Source organism: Setaria viridis, chromosome 5 (genome assembly GCF_005286985.2).
Source record: "Setaria viridis chromosome 5, Setaria_viridis_v4.0, whole genome shotgun sequence".
NCBI lineage: Eukaryota > Viridiplantae > Streptophyta > Magnoliopsida > Poales > Poaceae > Setaria > Setaria viridis.
Window position 1 is genome coordinate 2,270,672 of NC_048267.2, and position 14,026 is coordinate 2,284,697.

The following is a 14,026-nucleotide window of genomic DNA, read 5'->3' on the forward strand; positions in this document are numbered from 1 at the left end:
TCGAAAAATAAATTTAGGAATTATTCATGTGTAGAAAAAAAACCAATTATAAGAAGGAAAGAATATTACTATGTTAGGAATTGTTCCTTTGCTTCGATTGACTTTTGGCAAGTCAATGACGCGATTAGGGAAGTGAATTCCTGGAGGACGAGCCAACGGTGGCTCCTCGAAAATGTAGTATCCACGGCCGCCACCACCATGACGGACACCTCCACGGCCGCCACCACCATGGCGAGAAGAACTTTCACTTGCCATAGTTAGCCCAAACCGTCCAAGTAAAATTGTGGTAAGATAATTTACCACCTTTTTCTTAACTAGTCAATTTTGCCACCAATAATACATTTTCATATACGCACATTATATATATTGAAATAAATCTAGACCATCATTTCATAACCATCCATAATTCTATCACAATGCTACCCGTGAATATCTACATGTCCTCTAAAAGATATAGCCTTATACCATAATTGTATCACAAAAAATAATTACTTAGCATCCAATACAAATTGGTATCCAAATCAAGCAAAATCATAGCCATTTTAATCCAATACGGGTAGTAAAATCATTTTAATGCATCAAAATCAAAATTAGAATAAAAAAAGAAAACCTAATCGGGGAGGGTGCGGGGAAGGAAGATGTGCGGCAATGAGGACGGTGGCGGGGGATGGGGTGGTAGTAGTCGGGGACGGGGCGATGGTGATGGGTGACGGAGCTGGGGATGGGGCGACGGGTGATGGCAATAGTGATGGAGATGGGGACAGGACGGGGCGACAACAATGGAGACAGGGATGGGGACAGGACTGGCATGGTGGTGGTGGGCGACGGCGATGGCGACAGCGACGGGAACGGGTTGGCGGCGGTGGGCGAGGGTGACGGGGATGGGGCCGACGCGGCGCAGAGGGAGGAACTGCTAATTTTTGAAAACTTCTAAGTGTTTGGAGAAGACGAAGTATTTGTAGGTGGGATACTTTAGAACCGGTGCTAGCCTTTGCCCGGTACTAGATTCCTCCATTTAGTACCGGGCAGGGCTCCCAACTGGTACTGAAGTTGCTAAATGATGGGATCTGAAATTAGGAGCATTTAGTATAGGTTTCGGCCTTTGCCTGGTACTAAATTCCTCCATTTAGTTCCAGGCATGCTTCCGACCGGTACTAAAGTTGCCAAATTGGCGGGAGCTGAAACTATCCGCCTCCAACAGTTTTCTTTCCCGCGCACACTATTTTAGTTCTAATAAAATGTTTCAATCATTACAACAAGGTTGTCACATGTATATATGTATATATATGAAATAGTAGAGATAAAAATTCATCACAAATATTAACTAGAGTACATTACATATAAAATTCACCGTACATATTAAATCTTACATAAATGAGATACTTGGAACCTAGGGTCATCCACATCGTGACCGTTAATCACCGGAACATAGAAACTACAATTTATATCGATAATGTCGATTCCTAAGAACCTATCAACATAATCTAGCACATTTATTAAGTCTTACATAAATGAGATGTTTAGAACATAAGATCGTCCACATCACGACCATTAATTTGTGAGATAAAAAGATACACCAATCTAAAATAATGGTACAATGAGATCTACGAGTCCACCTACTCTGACTGAATATCATAAAGGAATTTTAAAATAATTGTCCAAACGTCTTTTGAAGCAAGTGCCGCATTTTCATAATAGAAGTATGGTGGTCCAATAGCCTGTCTAGGCAAAAGACCATTTTGGCAATTCAAAACCAACCATAAGTCGATGGGTCAGCCTGAACTGGCTATTGACCACCATACTTCTATTATGAAAATTTAGCTCCAAAAGGTGTTTGGAAAACTATTTCAAGATTCTTTTATGATGTTTAGCCAGAGTTTGTGGACTCGAAGTTGTTCTGTTCTATGGTATTGGAGGGCGGAGGTGTTACATCCATTGTTGGTCCATCTGCATCGTATTACGTGAAAAATGGACATAGAGCTTCGTCTTAGATAAAGAACTTGATCAATATTAGGTAGGAGAAAGATAGAGTAAATGTATTTATAATATTTAGTCCTCACTCTAAAAAACTCTCCATTTCCCCGTTCTAAAAGATCAACAAGTACTCGATTTGTAACATAAAACTCATTCTAAAAAACTCTCTATTCTCCTCACTCTAAAAAACTCTCCATTCTCCTTGTTCTAAAAGATCAACAAGCTAGTACTCCATTTGTAATATAAAACTTATTCCAGAAAATTCCCCATTCACCTCACTCTAAAAAACTCTCCATCCTCCTCGTTCTAAAAGATCAACAAGTACTCCATTTGTAACATAGAACTCATTCTAAAAACTCTCCATCCTCCTTGCTCTAATAAAGCAATAAGTACTCCATTTGTAACATAAAACTAGCTCATTAAAAAAACTAGAATACTATAACTAGAGGAGAGAGAATGAAGTTGCTAACCGGTCTAGTGAAGAAGCTAGTCGAGTGAAGAAAAACGAAACCCGAGCAAGCTTGCTTGAGGAGGAAGCTAAGAAAGCATCTCATTTATATATAGAGCAAATGGTTGACATTAGTACCGGCTGGTAGCTTCAACCAGTACTAAATGTTTGATTTAGTACCGGTTGAAACTACTAGCCGGTACTAAATGACATTCTCACCATTTAGTACCAGATGAAACCACCAGCCGATACTAAATGGTTTCCTGGGAAATCTAGTTATCGGTCACGTGGTCCATGTGCTACCATTTAGTACCAGTTGAGGTTCCAAACCGGTACTACAACGGCTCCGGTGGCCGGTGCATGACGTCCGGTACATGCTTAGTTTTCCGGTAGCACTAGGTTCCACCGCAGCTCTCTGTGCGTCCCCACCGCACTGTGCGCGCGGCCGCTTAGCGCCTCGTGCAGCTTCGATGAATGCCGAGGTCGCTTCTTGCACGGTTTCCTCTACGCAAGGGAGACTAGATCGACTTGATCTTTCCGGTACGAGATGGCGCGGCGGGGAAGGACACGGGAGCGTCTCGCCAGTCACCGAGCGTCGCCGGCGGCCAGGTTGGGCATGCGGCGCAGGGAAGCAGCAAGCTTCTGCCGTTTGAATTCAGGGCGCTCGGGTGTGCCTCGACGTTGCGTTCAAGTCCCAGATTTCGTGAAGTCGGCCCATGAAGAGGTGGGTGCTTAACTGCTGTCTCCAGATTTTCTTCGCAGGCTCTACAATGGTGCATCTTGCAAACACCAATAATAACTATGTTATTATTAATCACCAAAATCATGGCATAGCACTATTTTCCTTACATATGCTATACTCGATAATATGTGTGCGGCATTTCACATTCAACGTATCAGTTACATGAGAATATTCATACATGAATTACTATCCTTCTTAATCCTGTAGTGCTGTCAATTAGTCAAGATGAGATTCACATTCAAGGTCCGATTTAACAAACACAAATACCATACTTCTCATGTACATGTGACCACATGGTCTATATGAACCGTCCATCTTAAAATCAATGATGAGATGAATCATTGGTAGACGAAAGAATCATGAGTAGGTGAGAAATTCAATGGTTGGATGGATATTTTGTGAGAGAAATGAACGGCTGAGATAACTCATGCGACTACATGTACATGTGGAATTTACTTTTTCCTACCATACAAGACTAGAGTCGTTGTGACAAATTAGTCCAAATTCTACATTTAAAATAACCTTCTTTGAAAAATAGAATGAAAATATACAGGCTTCTTCTATAACACCGATGAGATTGCTTCTGGCTTAGTCTCTGAATGTGGGGTTGCCAAAGCCAGATCAGGCGTAATCAGTTTCTCTTGGCGCTGCTTCTCGGCCCTGGCCATTTTAGCAATATCGTCACTGGGTTCGGAACTATCTTCTGACTGGTGGTCTAGTTAATTTAGGTTCATGTTGTATGGCTGCTAGCTTTGACCTTGGGCATTTTTGAAAGGCAAAATAGTTAAGTTCGTCTCTAAATTTTTACTTTGGATCAATTTTGTCCCTCAACTTCTGCAAGGTTCAATTTAATCTCTAAACTTCATTTTTCGGTTCAAATCCCTCCCTCATCCCCGCTGGACAGCCACATAAGCCTTCCACGTCATCAACCCAGCCACATGTTCCACGTCACCCGGTATCAAATGTCAAGAATACCCTCGTTTGTTTTGGCCTTAAGCGCTCGCGAGGCCGAGCAGAGATGTGGTCGTCGCCGCCACTCCTGTACACGCGGTCGTGGCGGTGCTGACGGCGGCGTGCGCTGGCCGTCCTGGCCTTCTCCGAGTTCGGCCGCCGAGCCAGGAAGGGCGGCGCCGGCGCTGCGCTCCTCCTGCCGAGCTGCGTCGGGATGCTCGTCATCTACGCCCCAACGCTCGTCGAAGGCGCCCGCGCGCGGCTCCTCGCCGTCGCCGTCCACTGCTCGAGGTAGTGATCAAATCCACTCTCCTACTCTTAAAACACAAAACTACGCTAAACACTGGACAGTTAGGATAGATTTCACACAAAACGTAATATTTCTCGTAGAAATCTTATGAAATTCACACGAATAGTCATCTTTTATTTGCTCAACGTATATATGTTCTCTTTCAGGTTCTGTTCGTGCACCGGTACAGCGGGAGCATGCCACTGAGCACGACCCTGCTAATCCCCTCCTGCTACCTGTTCAACGGCGTGGCCATGATCTACGTGCAGCGCCAGCGCCTGAGCCGCGGCCTCTCGGAGCCCGCCGTCGACCTGCTCTACCCCGGCGCACTCGTCTTCGCCGTCGACACCGCCGGTAACTTCTACCACCACCACCTCCTCTCGAGGCTTCGAGCCGCCGGCGGCGGCGACAAGGGGTACAAGATCCCCCGGGGCGGCCTGTTCGAGCTCGTCGCCTGCCCGCAGTACCTCTTCGAGATCATCGGGTTCGCAATGATCTCGGCAGACGATGTATGCGCTCGTCGTGGCCGTCGGCACGGCGGCGTACCTCACGACGCGCGTACAGGAACGGCGACGACGGCCACATCTCTGCTCGGCTTCGCGAGCGCTCAAGGCCAAATCAAATGAGGGCATACTTGACATTTGATACCCGGTGATGTGGAACATGTGGCAGGGTTGATGATGTGGAAGGCATATGTGGCTGTCCAGCGGGGATAAGGGATGGATTTGAACCGAAAAATGAAGTTTAGGGGCTAAATTGGACCTCGCAGAAGTTAAGGGACGAAATTGACCCAGGGTAGAAGTTCGGGGATGAACTTGGCTATTTTGCCTTTCAAAACTCATGTACAGATCGAGCTTGCTTTGAAATAATAGAAAAGTTCTTAAATCAGTGCCGGAAAGTGCTTGATTATTTAAAAGCAAATATACATTGAGAAGATTGCTATGCTAATGGGAAGATCATATACGAAGGACCCTGCAAAGCTGATCAGGAGAAGAACTCTAAGAAAGAATAAAGAAAATCCTATCCAAGAAGTTCAACATGTCACATTTGATGGAAGAATACCAGTACATCAACAAAGGGTTCAACATGATTTATCAGCCATTGCCGATTTTAGGTACCAATTTGTGCTGTCTGATTGTAACATCAAATTTCTTCAGTCTTCAGGTGAAGTTAGCTAATACATGATGAAAATCATATTCCATACGGGTTAAAGGTCTACTGGTTTCTGGCAGCTCTAGTTTGGTTGTTTGTCGCCACAACAGATAATTGCACAGTTTCTATCCGTAATGATTATACTTGTAAGCATATCCAAAGATCTAGAGCTTCAGCAGCCTGCCTGTTATATCGCTTAATGTATCAGACACCTGCAAAGTCAATTTCAAGTGAGAACAGGATCATGGCATCCAAAAGGAAAGAACTATTAACTGTGGTTCCACTTAGCATGGCCATTGATGTTCTATTTTTCATTATCAGTAATATAATTAATTACCAAACAGAATGTAACTCTCCAGTACACGTTTCTATTAAGTAGCAAGGGACTGGGGGTCATCACAATTTGGCAAGGGAAAAACTAGTGCTAGTCATTGACTCTGATACTGACAAATGAAGTTTTAGACTATTTGCATTAGTTGTTTATTCGAGGCATTGTGTGCCCTAGAAAAGTATCCGATTTTCCTCATACCACCTATTGCTCTTGCTCATTCGCTTCTTGAACCCAAATATTTATGTTCAATAAAATGTAGCTAATCAGTATAATACTCCCTCCGTCCTAAATTACAATTCGTTTTTGCTTTTCTAGATGCACATCTTTTGATATGCACCTAGATACATACTTATGTCTAATACATACTTATGTCTAGATACATAAAAAAATAGTGTATCTAGAAAAGCCAAAACGAATAGTAATTTGAGACGGAGGAAGTATATGAGTGCAGTGCAGGGTAGTTGGGAGCATGTATAGCTTTCGTAGACAAGTTGCTAGTGAGAAAGCATGCTCTGCTCGTAGTAGGTGTAGGTAGCATGCATGCTGAGTGTCAATTTATTTATTTTGTTTGAACTCCTGCATCCCGGGAACTTTGTTACGTCTGTGTCAATTTATTTTTCTAAATAATTGAAGTAGCAGTGTGTTGAGTATTACCTGCAAGAGGCAACTAGGAACTGCAATACAGCTTTGAAAAATGATGTTGACCTTTTCCATGAGCTTGTGAGAAACTGGTGTGATCAAATGAATGCAGTCTTCTGAAATATGTACAGCTTTGATAAAACCTGAACACCAACTCAACATAAGAAAAGTAACAAGAAATTAATCTCTGTTCATCAAAACGCCACCAAAGATAAACAGCTAAATTAAACTAAAACTATACACAATAGCTGGAGCAGCCACAGGCCCTCGCGTCGCTCTCAGGAGCGGCTCGGGGGCAATACACCCAGCCCTCCGCCACACCCTCCTAACCCTAGGCTGGCGGCCGCCGCCGCCGCCGACAGCTGGCTAGCTGGCCAGCGCGGCCCGAAGCTGGTGCCGCTTGCCTTCCCTCTTCCCTTCTTTCCCTCCCTCCCTCTCTCCTCTCGCAACCACACACCCAGGTCGCCCCCCTCTCCTCCATCACCGGCAGGGCTGCTCCGACCCTCCGATCACCGGATCCGCACCTCCCGGTGCCTAATCCATCCTCTTTGGGCCCGGATCTGAGGTCTCCTGGGTCGGAGCAGCCAGTCGCCGGTGCGTCTGCAGGGAAGGGGAAGGAGGCGGCAGCTCGAGGTTCTGCAGCCTTCTAGGTCGTCTCCCGCGGCAAGGCCTTGGCGGCCGGTGGTGCGCCTCTCGTTAGCAGGGCATAGCGGCTGGCGGTGCGGCGAATCACAGCGGGGGCCTGGCGGCCAGCAGCTCGATGCCCGGCACGCCTCTCCGTGGCGGAGCACGTAGCTGGCGGCGCGGCACCCCACCGCCGCAAGATCCTACCTTTCGCACTCCCGGCGGCTCCAGATCTGCGTGCTCCTAGGCGCTGGCACCAGGCTTCGCTGGGCCATCACCGCGGGGTGCGCTCGGGGGCTCTTGCTCTGGTGTTGCCGCCACCGCCACCTGCCTCCCGTGGTCCCTGGTCGCTCGGGGGCTGGGGCCGGCTCGGAGGCTTCCGCCCCGTGTCGATGTGGATCCGCCCCCCAACGGCACGGATCCGCCCTTCCTAGTACATCTGCTCCTGCTGTTCGTGGCGGTCTTCGTTCGCTGGTGAAGGTGTGGGTCGGCCGACGCTGAACCCACCCTCCCCCGACCCCGGCCCTGGCCCAGATTCGCGCGCGCCATTGCTGATCATCATCGTCGAGCCTGGGAGCCCGTCATCGTCACCGCCATCGCCACTTGTTGCGCTACCCATGTAGGCGCTGGGTGCCCTTGAGCCTCCTGTTTCATCGACTATCCTTGGTTGTGTAGGTGCTCGTTTTTGAGCCTTTGGTCATGGGGCCTTGTCCCCTTTTGGGAGTTCTAGGGCATGTGCTGCCGCTCGTATCTACTGGCGCGCCTCTCCTGTGATACTGCACTAGCTATTTTGGTCGTCAGGCAGCAGTGGCATGCTCCTTCATTTCTCGTCGGCGCGTTTTTGATCGTCTTTGGGCCGTCACGGTCGCCTCTTGGTCGCCCATGGTCGTTTGGGGCCTTCCTTCTTCTCAATGGTGCCTGCAGATGTTCCTCATTGTTGTCGCCTTGGATTACTTGCTGCTATCCCATCACATTGGCTCTCATCCAGGACTCGACGGTCCTCTGTTGCGTGGAGTTGGTTTTGGGGGGGCCTTTGGCGAAAGCTTTGCCTGGCATTCGCCGGTGCCGAAAACGGTTGCGTCCTTTAACGTAGCTTACCTCGTTGGGGGCGTTGTTATGGCCACCAAACCCATTTGGTTTCGCCAGGTGAAGACTTGGACTGCTCCTCTGTGGACAGTTGGATGATGACGGTGTTGGTGTCGCTTCCTCCAATCCTCCCTGGAGGCATCGTCTTGCATGACCTTCTCGCTCTGCCTCCGCTAGCTTCAGATTGTTAGGCAATCGGTGATGTGCGTGTGTTCTTGGTGCCCTTCTATCCTGCAGGTATCGGTCGTCTTAGGTCGTGTTTGGTGCGGTGGTGTTGCAAGTTTCTTTTATTTTCTATTGTGTTTGTTGCTTGTCGCTATTATAACTCTGCGCTTTGAGGTCTCTCCTGAAGTGGCTTCATTGTAACTCTCTTCTTCTTAATGAAACACATGCTATGCATGTCTTAAAAAAAAACTAAAACTATACATACCCAGTCCAATGCAGCAAGGAGTGGAACACTCGATTGACAAAAGAGGAGAGGCACTTGTTGCCATACCAATAATTGTACCACTCAAGAAGCGATGTGCATCAGTACCAGAAACCTGAAGAACATCCATGGACTTAATCAACAACTAAATATAGAATCCTAAAATTAGGAGTTTCCTAGAGAGATGGTCCATATCAGGACATCTGTATGTCAGCAGGACACCAGAGATATAACCATGTTTTCTATACTTTTGATATTTTCCAATGCTGTAAGTACATTTGGCATACACTTACATTTGACAGGTTACAGAATTTTATGATACTGGACTTAGCATGTTTTAGGCTCTAGATCTTTAAAATTGTATTGTTTTTAGCTACCATACTCTTGATGGCATACGATTTATTATTGCAGAATAAATTTAAATTATATTATCCAAAATCAAAAGGATCGCATAATATGTTCTCTCTGTCCATGACATTTGATGCCACGCAGTTCATGTCTGTACCTAGCTCTTTAGAATTCTTGTGCGTGTGGCACTAATGAAAAAACAAGAATGAGGTCAGCTTTGCCAAATGTTCTACATATTGTCGGTACGTGATACAGTAAAGTGCCGAATCTAGCTAGCAGAGGGTTAGCTTATGAATCACTACATCATACAGAACCAAAGCTTGACAATAATCTGAATGGAGGTAGAAAGGTAGAAAATGTCACCTGGCGGTGTAGATCAATAACATGTATTTTTGACAGACGAAGCTGAAATGGATGTATGGAAACAAAGCCTCGAATTAAATCATCAAAACAGGATATATTAAAGTCTCTTGGTAAGCACTGCCTGAAGTAAGCCATCAGCCTGAGGTCGCGAGTAATCTTTGCCTCTTTCTTTACTAATAAACTGTGTTTAGAAGCTACCATTAGTAGAATAAAAAAAGTCAAAGAACATATTGATTATATTACTGAAGACTTACTGACGAGGAGAATTATGTGCTGCACCAATTTCAACTAAATTAATTGGTGGATCTGCATCATATTGGTTCATCCAAAACGTTCCACCTGGTAAATTTTTATGCTCTACTGTGGTAGATACCCGAATAACGTGAGTTGGGGATACATATTTCAACATCTCTGTTAGCACATAAAACCCAGTACCTAAACAGTACATAGATAGGGTCAATGAGTTTAGAAGAACAAACTAGAGATTCAATAATAATATCTAATCATTAAGCAACATTACACGCTGGTATCAACAACAAGAAGGATGTAAGGAAGGTGTAGTGAAACCTCACCTTTTACCCATCCTGAAGTATTGATAACAAGTGGAATGGCTGATTTCTCAGGATTATCAACCTCACGAAAGCAGTAAAACTCTTTAAGGAAATAGTCATAGAGGTCAAATATGTAGGTCAAGAGAAGTTTTGGGTTTCTTTTTGCACAGACATCGCCGAAAAAGAAGCACCTAGAATATTTGCAACATGTTTAATTATACAGCTTCCAGAAGAACACTGATTCACTTGCTGCTACATGATAGAAAAGGGCACTATTGTGCAGGCACAAAAATATGATGAAGTATTTAGAGTGTGTAAAACCTTAATCCCTGGATAAGAAGGAAATCTGCACTTCTGCAGTACCATTGCTCACCTTAAGACTCTGAACAGGTTCATGTTCAATATGTGAAATTAGCAGCAAACAGGAGCTCTTATATTTTCAGTATCCACAATTTTTTCAGAAATAGAAAATGAACGATTGAATTGTAGGATGGTGAAGAAGTAATTCTAAAAATGAATGCAGGAATTATTTCAACAAATGAATTAACTTAATCACATGTGAGAATCCATCTTCAGTTAACTATAGATAGCATCAAATAGCACAGATTGAGAAATCATAATAATGATCATGTCATAAACCTTACCTCTTTGGATTGCGCAAATACAGAATTGTCAAATCTGCAACAATAAAAAAAGTAACAATATGTCTAATCAATTGCAACAAATCAAGAGGGGAACATTGTAGGGGGTAAGTTTGAATATGACCTTTAGCTTGTTCCTCAAGTACGTGGAGTGACACAAACCCTGGAGGGGTGAACTCAGGCTGACCAACATCAATATCCAGGTATCCAACCTTTCTGTACCTGGATATGTGGAGTAATCACAAGAATGGAAATTAAGAATCTAGTAATAAATTAAATAACGTACATGCCATATTCTTGAGTGGCATTAACTAGTTTAACAATCTGACAATTGACGGTGAAAGCAGATTACCATCATGTTACTAATTTACTACTAGTAAACTGAGCAAATGACAAAAGGGAAAAAACATTCACTCCTTGGAAGTATAAATAGACCAACCTAGTTATGGCCATAAAAAACACTTCGCTCAGGCCAACTTAAACAAACATCACAACAAAAAGACTGAAATCAAACAACACCCAAGTTGCGATAGACTTTCCGGAAACCAACAACAAAACAACATCGCCTTAGAACCCTTGGATATTCATGAGATATAACCAAAACTGAAGTAAACCAAACAAATAACACTGTCATGATTTTTGTAGTGGAAAGCAGCACTAAACAATTAAAAAGTTACATGAGCACTTTATGACAAGTCTAATAGATCAGGTTTGGGATTCAGAGCCATCTCAAAATTTCTGCTGTATTGCTGTTTTCCAACTCACATTCTTTTTTCAAGATTAGTATAATCAATGAATATCACCTAAACTGCATTTGGAACATGTACTTCAGTAGGACAAATCATATCTAAGAAATTTCTGGCATAAGAACTAACTAAAGTCAATGTGATTCTGCCTTCAGCTATAATAGCATCCCAACTAAATTATGCTAACATTTCATTCAGCTGCACACACCAATGTTTCTAGTTTGTTTTCCTTCAGAGAAGGATGTTTCAGATAAGTAAGCATGCAGCAGGGGCGGAGCTGCAGCACCCCCTCAGCCCATGTTTGTCCATGTAAATTTAGTCTTCTAGCTCTCAAGTTCACCTATAAAACATGCAAGGTAGCTTAGCTACAAGAGGCTCAGCACCCCCTCTCATCTAATTCTACATCCGCCCCTGAGTATGCTTACATTTTTCCTCCTATCATTTTTTCTGAAAAGATAGCGTAAAGATTAAGAACTAAATTGAAAAATTTGCATTCAAAACATATAATATATTAGTGTAATGAGTAAAATCAAAAGGAAACTAACTCAACGAAATACTAAGTATTTATTTTATTTTTCAGTGCTTTTAATATGAACACGGAGGTTGTGTGTTCAAGAATATGAGGCCGAACATTCAGGAGGTCCTTAGTTCTGTGAACACGGAGGGTGGCCTGGCCTCTGGTGCATGGCTGGGGCTTCCAAGCTTTTACAGCTTCTGTAGATTGCTACCCTCTAGAGCTTAAACTCTGGTGTCTGTTGGCCGTTTATTTTTTTAGTCTATGGCGCAAGTGTAAGCTGTTTCGTGTATCGTGAGTGTGGTGTCCTGGTGCTGGGTTGGTCTTTGACTCGTGTACTTTTTATTCTACCCTAATGAAATGACGTGCAGTTCTCTTGCGTGGGTCGAGAAAAAAAGTCCTTTTATACAATATATAAACACTGTTCTCAATTTTATTTGGTCAATTTTCTAAATGTAGGTTCAATTAATCAGCATCCGAGCTAGGTTATGACAAAAAAGTATTCTATTCGACCACCATATATAGTACGGAATATGATTTTGACCTAGAAGATATATATTGTAGCAGATAGTAAAACTTGAAATTTGAACGCAGAGGCCGCACACTAATCGTACGTATCTTATTGGTCCTAAATTAACCGAGCTTTGATACAAGGACACGTGTACACAACAGTCTCGTTCTCAGTTCATCAATTTGCTAATAACCCGAAAGCAGATGGACTTTTAAAACTCAAGCAGAGCAGTTGCAAAGAAGAGGATATCATTGTTCACTATTCAGTAGCAGTACATCTCCAGCAGAGGAAATTCAGAAAAGAACGTGCAGATGCGCTAGTGAAGAACCTTGCAAGTAAGATAATGATGGCACGAAACATAAATTCATACAAGGAACATCAGAGATCATTCGTAACATCTCAGAAGTTGGACGGGAGCACGAAGCAGCACCCACCCGGTTCCGAACAAAACTAACTGCAACGCGTTCTTACCACAGGGGAGCAGAGCAGGGGCGCTTAGCTTACCTTGCGATGAGGGTGTTGAGCAGGAGGCGGCAGAAGGCGGACTTGCCGCTGTTCCCCGGGCCGCACACCGCGACGACTGGCGGCGGCCAGGTGCAGGAGTCGTACGCCACCGCCTCGACCACCTCCTCCCACTCCCGCTCCCTCCGCGCCGCTTCCTCCTCCAGTCCCCCGCCGCCGCTGCAGTCGCCTCCCGTATCCATCTATCTCACCCTCTTCCACTCACACACGCGACGCTCGCTGGGGACAAGAGGAGTTCTGAAAAAGCCAAGGGTCATGCGGGCTGCGACGGGGCGGTGCTGAAGTTTTGGTCGGCAAGTACGGCGGGGGCGGGATGGTACGAGGAGACGGCGAGGTACGCGTGTTGTTTCAGGGAGACCGGCGGGACCCACGACTGAGTAAAGAGATGTTACTGTGCTGCCACGTAGGACGGGGTGAGGGATTGAATGTTCCGGATCTCTCTACTTAACCATCGGCAGTGATAACCCAAGTGCAGTGTGTTTATGGTGGGTGCGGGATGAATGTTCCAGATTGGAGATCTCCTATTTAAATGTCGGTAGTCATGACCCAATTACAGTGTGTTTATGATACTTCAGTCCTTTTGTTCATTAAGATTGTCCTAATTTTGTTGAGAAAACTTATTGTATTCTTCTATACTATCCAAATTTAGGCAATCCCTTATGTGGTATTGGAAATTTAATTCCATTCCTTACCTGTCATTACCGTCATTTTTGCAAGCGAAAAAGTCCCGACACGTTAGATCGTGTTCATCGTTCATCGATTTTCTAATTTTACCCCTCTTATGAACACCGTCGGCCACAATCTCCTCTCCTCTTCCCTCAAATCGGCAGGTTCCCAACCGACGAAACCTAAATCGGCCACCATTGTGAGCTCACGGTCCAGCCAGATTGCAACGCCAAGGATGTGTGAGGGATGGTAACATAGGGCAACGCCTGACACCTCGCTTCCTGCATGGTAAATTGTACATCTTCTTTGTCGTGCCCTATTGTTCTTAATTGCAACTAGGAATGATTAGTTTTGATAGTCCGTTCATGCACAGGATGGATCCTAATTAAGTCGAGTTACTTATAGGAGATCAGACTCTTTGGCAATCATACAAGAGTCAAGAGAAAAGCATTTGTAAGAATTTTTACGCTTTAACTTCAGCAAAGTTATAGATTCTGATCT

The 14,026-nt window shown here is 44.5% G+C and overlaps 2 protein-coding genes across 3 annotated transcripts; one reads left to right on the top strand and one right to left on the bottom strand.

Moving 5' to 3' along the window:
- The first annotated feature begins 4,329 nt into the window (after positions 1 to 4,329).
- Positions 4,330 to 5,082, top strand: LOC117854409 (uncharacterized). Its single transcript, XM_034736595.1, has 3 exons — positions 4,330 to 4,392; positions 4,572 to 4,913; positions 5,077 to 5,082. Exons 1-3 carry the CDS (start codon positions 4,330 to 4,332, stop codon positions 5,080 to 5,082), a joined length of 411 nt encoding a protein of 136 aa, XP_034592486.1.
- A 345-nt stretch (positions 5,083 to 5,427) lies between these two features.
- LOC117855035 (polynucleotide 5'-hydroxyl-kinase NOL9) lies at positions 5,428 to 13,315 on the bottom strand. 2 transcript variants are annotated; one of them, XR_004640411.2, is made up of 9 exons: positions 12,842 to 13,315; positions 10,691 to 10,788; positions 10,570 to 10,603; positions 9,947 to 10,116; positions 9,629 to 9,809; positions 9,375 to 9,555; positions 8,667 to 8,778; positions 6,542 to 6,680; positions 5,428 to 5,768 (listed from the first exon to the last, which is right to left on the bottom strand). XR_004640411.2 is itself a non-coding variant. In XM_034737309.2 (9 exons), exons 1-9 carry the CDS (start codon positions 13,039 to 13,041, stop codon positions 5,721 to 5,723), a joined length of 1,152 nt encoding a protein of 383 aa, XP_034593200.1. In that variant the 5' UTR covers positions 13,042 to 13,306; the 3' UTR covers positions 5,428 to 5,720. The 2 variants fall into 2 exon arrangements, 1 of the variants encoding a protein (XP_034593200.1); XM_034737309.2 differs by having other exon boundaries at positions 6,542 to 6,669; positions 12,842 to 13,306.
- Between the last annotated feature and the right edge of the window lie 711 nt (positions 13,316 to 14,026).

What these genes read in the sequence shown, in the direction of transcription:
- LOC117854409 (XM_034736595.1), top strand. Translation starts at nt 4,330, where the DNA reads ATGCTCGTCATCTACGCCCCAACGCTCGTCGAAGGCGCCCGCGCGCGG. An exon ending in CGCGGCTCCTCGCCGTCGCC is followed by an intron (nt 4,393 to 4,571) that starts GTCCACTGCTCG and finishes GTTCTCTTTCAG; the next exon opens with GTTCTGTTCGTGCACCGGTA.
- LOC117855035 (XM_034737309.2), bottom strand. Translation starts at nt 13,041, where the DNA reads ATGGATACGGGAGGCGACTGCAGCGGCGGCGGGGGACTGGAGGAGGAA. An exon ending in GCACATAATTCTCCTCGTCA is followed by an intron (nt 9,556 to 9,628) that starts GTAAGTCTTCAG and finishes TTCTAAACACAG; the next exon opens with TTTATTAGTAAAGAAAGAGG. An exon ending in TCCTTGCTGCATTGGACTGG is followed by an intron (nt 6,670 to 8,666) that starts GTATGTATAGTT and finishes GTTGGTGTTCAG; the next exon opens with GTTTTATCAAAGCTGTACAT.